The sequence below is a fragment of the Octodon degus genome, unplaced genomic scaffold, assembly GCF_000260255.1.
Source record: "Octodon degus isolate 3935 unplaced genomic scaffold, OctDeg1.0 scaffold00230, whole genome shotgun sequence".
NCBI classification, from domain to species: domain Eukaryota; kingdom Metazoa; phylum Chordata; class Mammalia; order Rodentia; family Octodontidae; genus Octodon; species Octodon degus.
In genome coordinates this window covers 1,273,950-1,278,105 of record NW_004524806.1, presented here as the reverse complement: position 1 = coordinate 1,278,105, position 4,156 = coordinate 1,273,950, and the positions used below count along the sequence as shown (strand labels likewise).

At 40.0% G+C, this 4,156-nt stretch overlaps 1 protein-coding gene across 5 annotated transcripts in view; it reads left to right on the top strand.

The window, feature by feature from the left end:
• Depdc5 (DEP domain containing 5) overlaps positions 1–4,156 on the top strand; it is a 156,635-nt gene that overhangs the window by 71,220 nt on the left and 81,259 nt on the right. For all 5 annotated transcript variants that reach the window (XM_023705870.1, XM_004645501.2, XM_023705868.1 and 2 more), the window contains exons 18-19: positions 1,317–1,353; positions 1,865–1,985. In XM_023705870.1, the coding sequence (XP_023561638.1) occupies positions 1,317–1,353; positions 1,865–1,985 (158 nt within the window). The remainder of the gene's footprint in view (positions 1–1,316; positions 1,354–1,864; positions 1,986–4,156) is intronic.

Below are 4,156 nucleotides of genomic sequence, written 5' to 3'. Positions count from 1 at the left end.
TTTCAGATCCTCTGGGAAATTGCCCAGTAGAGGAATACCTGGTTTAAAGGGGATTTCCAGTCCAACTTTTCTAAGGAGTCTCCACACTGATTTCCATAAGGGTTGCACCAGTCTACATTCCCACCAGCAGTGGAGAGGGGTTCCTTTTTCCTCACAGCCTCTCCAACATTTGTTGTTGGGTGATTTCTTTTTGATAGCCATTCTTTCTGGGGTGAGATATCTCACTGTTGTTTTAATTTGCATTTCGTGGATGGCTAGTGATGTGGAGCATTTTTTGATATATTTATTCACTTCTTTAATTTCATCCTCTGAGAAGCATGTGTTCATCCTTTTCTTTCCTTCTTCCCTTTCTTGACTCCCTCCTTCCTACCCACTCCCTCTTTTTTTTGAGAAAGGTCTTGCTATGTAGCTTGGGCTAGCCTTGAGCTCACAGCAATCCTCATGCCCCAGCTTTCTAAGTGCTGGAATTACAGGGATGTGCTACCATGCCTAGCTGTCCTCTGTTTTGTTTGTCTTCTAATAAGAAAAGTATTAATTTGGAGGGATATGAGAACTCCTAAACTGGGCCATCTCAAGTCATAAGGTCCTGAGAGATGGAATTCTGCCGAGAAAAGTCTTCTCCTGTTTTGTAAGATTTTATGCCTTCATGAACTACTTTAAGCAAAGTGGACCATGGAGGAACTTCTCTGCAGTTTGATAATTTAAAAAGTAAAAGTGATTATTGTTATGGGTACCTGAGTAACTGCTTAGAAGGTTTGAGAGTCCTATAAACTATTTATTAAGAAAATAATTTAAAGTGATACAAACATCAGTTGTTTTTTTCACCTTTATACTCCATTTCAGCAAATTGGGTGACCTGTAGTGTGCTCAGTTCTAGCAGGTAGAGGTAAAAGAGTGATAGTGCTATAGAAGAGGAAGGATGTAGGGTTTGGGTCAAGTGGGATCTACCCATGGTAGAATACATGTAGTTGTGGATTGACCAAGAGTCTGAAAGTCTGGTCTTAGATTTTGCTTCTTCCACCTGCTAATTGTGTGGCTTTGGGCAAGTCCTTTATTCTCTGTTGAGTTGAATATCTTGTCTGGTGAAATGGAGCTCATGCCCCCGCTGGATGGGGTTATGAGAAGAAATGTGATGTAAGGTGAAGAAAAGAGGACCTACCAGGCCATGACACTGTGGTAGGCAGCTCAAGGACTGTGTCCTGCCTTTTCATCAGTTAGAAGGAGAGTTAAGACATGGCTCTGATTTGTGTGTATACTGGACATTGTGATGAGTTCTATCAATTAGAGATTGATTAAATATCTATTTAATTTTATAGCCTGCCTCTGAGAAAGCAAAAAATGGCCGTGATACATGTGAGTATCTTTTGACATCTTTTTTATTGCTTTACAAAGACTCAACTAACCCATGGCAACAGAATTATGTAAGGTCACTTCAGAAGGTTTGCAGAAAAGCAAGGAGACCTGAGCTCCCTCTTGTCATCTATGGAAGGCTCTTTAATCACTTCGTATATTTGTTTTGTCAACTGCTGGATGTGTGATGGTTTGTGTTTGTTTGTTTGTTTTCTTCCATAGGCCAATTGTAGGATTAGGTAGAAAGTTTTAAAATGCTAAACATATGAAGGTTATTTTTTTTTTAAGGTGAACTACAGAAGAGTAAAATACTACCAACCTGTGGCTTTATTTTGCGCTACATGATTTCAATGTTACTTTGACATATAATGCATTTAATCTTAACCTAATGGTTTGTTATCCTTTCCATTTTTTTATTGGTAGATTATTACTTGTTCCTTGCAGATTCTGAAGACCTGTGAACATCTCTTTAAAATGAGTTTGAGTGACAATTTGTAATGTTTGTGTATTTCAGCTCTTGGGACTCCGAAAGAATCTGAGAATGCCCTTCCCATCCAAGTAGATTATGATGCCTATGATGCTCAAGTGTTCAGGCTGCCTGGCCCATCCCGGGCTCAGCGCCTCGCCACCTGCAGGTTGTCTGCCAGATTCAGTTGGGGTGCATATAAAAATCGTTAAGTGCCATTTAGGCAAGATCAGAGTTTGGTCCCTGGTACCGCATACTGCGCCAACCCTGCTCCTGGGCATGCTGAGCTGGTGACCAAGTCTGGGCATGGTGGTACACATCTTTAATCCCAGTGCTGGGGAGGCTGAAAATGGGAGGCACACTACTAGTCTGAGCTGCATAGTGAGACCCTGTACCAAATACATAATGAAAAAGCAAATTGTTTAGGAAAACCTCAAGTTTAGTGGGGACCTGTACGAGCTTAACCTTGAAAATGTTTTAAATTGGCTAGTTAGCTAAAAAGAATCCATGCCATATGGATTGTCAGAGATTCTGTTTTCAGGTACTTTGGTTTATTTTATTTGCCATAGAGTATTGTTTCAAAATAAGGAGAAGGTTGTTAAGCTTTCTATCCATGTGAAGCGATTTGTAAATTCCAGAGTCTTCCTCTTGCTGAGATGGCACTAATACAGATCTTTGAACCCAGAGTTTCTTATAGGTACATTATTCCCAAAGGGCAAGAAATTTTCTTTCTTTAATTCTGGCCTTTAAATTGTACCTTGTGATGTTTTGGTCATATCATAGTTGTTAATTACAACAGAGGAAGATCAAACCTATTCATTTCTGGATCTTGTGTGACAAAATTCTGTCTACCCCAAATTAGAGTATATTTTTATTTTTTTCAAATACTTGATGGTCTTGGATTTTATGCCTAGGCTTTTTTCTGTTTGTCTATGTCTTCTCTCTTTCCCTCTCCCCTCACTTCATAGTATTGGGAAATGAAACCAGGGGTTCTACTGCTGAGCTACAACCCCTCTGCACCCCTTTTTCTTTTGTCTTTTTTGAGACAAGGTCTCACTATGCAGTTCAGGCTAGTCTTGAATTCACTGTATAGCCCAGGCTGCCTTGAACTAATAGTGATCCTCCTGCCTCAGCCTCCTGAGTACTAGGATTACAGGCGTGTGCCACCATGCCCAGCTTTGCTAGTCTTCTAAAAGTTTTGAGACTAGGTCTTGCTAGGTTGTCCATGCTGTACAACTAGCTGGCTTCAAACTTTTAATCCTGATTCATACCTAAGCCTTCTAAGAGCTGAGATTATAAGTGCTCACCACTAATATACCCAGCTTCTGCTTCATTCATGTTAATTTTTTTTCATGAATGTGTGAAGTAGAAGTCTTATCTTATTCCAACCCCCTCCCAGTTGACCAAATGACATGAGCCTATTTTCTAGTTTCCTTAAATCTATAAAGTACAACTGATCGGAATATTGTGTCTTTTGGTTTTGTGGCAGATGACCTGATGGTGGGCACAATTATTTTCCATCCTTTTCCCCCATCCTGTCCTAGCATCTCATCCTAAGAATCTTTAGATCTTAGAATAAGTGCTGGTAGCAGCTCTCCTAAATGAAGATGCTGCCTAGCTTTTTTTTTTTTTTTTTTTTTTTTGTGGCGGGTTCTTTTTGAGACAGGGTCTCACTGTGCAGTTCAAGCTGGCCTTGAGCTAACTTTGTAGCCTGGGCTGGTCTCAAACTTAGCAATGATCCTCCTGCCTCAGTCTCCCAAGTACTAGGATTATAGGCATACACCACCATGTTCGGCCTGCTTATGGTTTTAATAGTAGCTAATTAGATACTTCTGAATCTTTATGTTTTTTGTTTGTTATGTTAAGAACTTGACGAGAGTCTGAACATGAGGAACATTCATTATAGGGAATTTGTGCCTGTACATGATATATCTTGCTTCTTTTTTTCCTATTCTCTTCTCCTTTCAGTCCCTCTTCCCCTTATTTACAAAAGCTTTGTGTACAATTTTTTCCTCTTATTCTCTTGCAATGTTCATTATTAGCAAAAGTTTTTTGAGCAAGGCTCATACTTATAATCCCAGTTATTTGAGAGGCCGAGGCAGAAAGATCAAAACATTGAGGCCAGTCTGAGCAATTTAGCAAGACCCTGTCTCAAAATATAAAAAAGGATGGAGATAGAGCTTAATGTCACAGTATCTCTGGGTTCAGTCTGAAGAGAATAGGGCAGCTAAAGAAAAGATGAACACAGGGGCCAGGGAGATGGCTCAGTACAATTAGCGCTTGCCTGGCAAGCTCAAGGGGCTGAGTTCAATCCCCGGTTCCACCAAAAAAAAAAAAAAA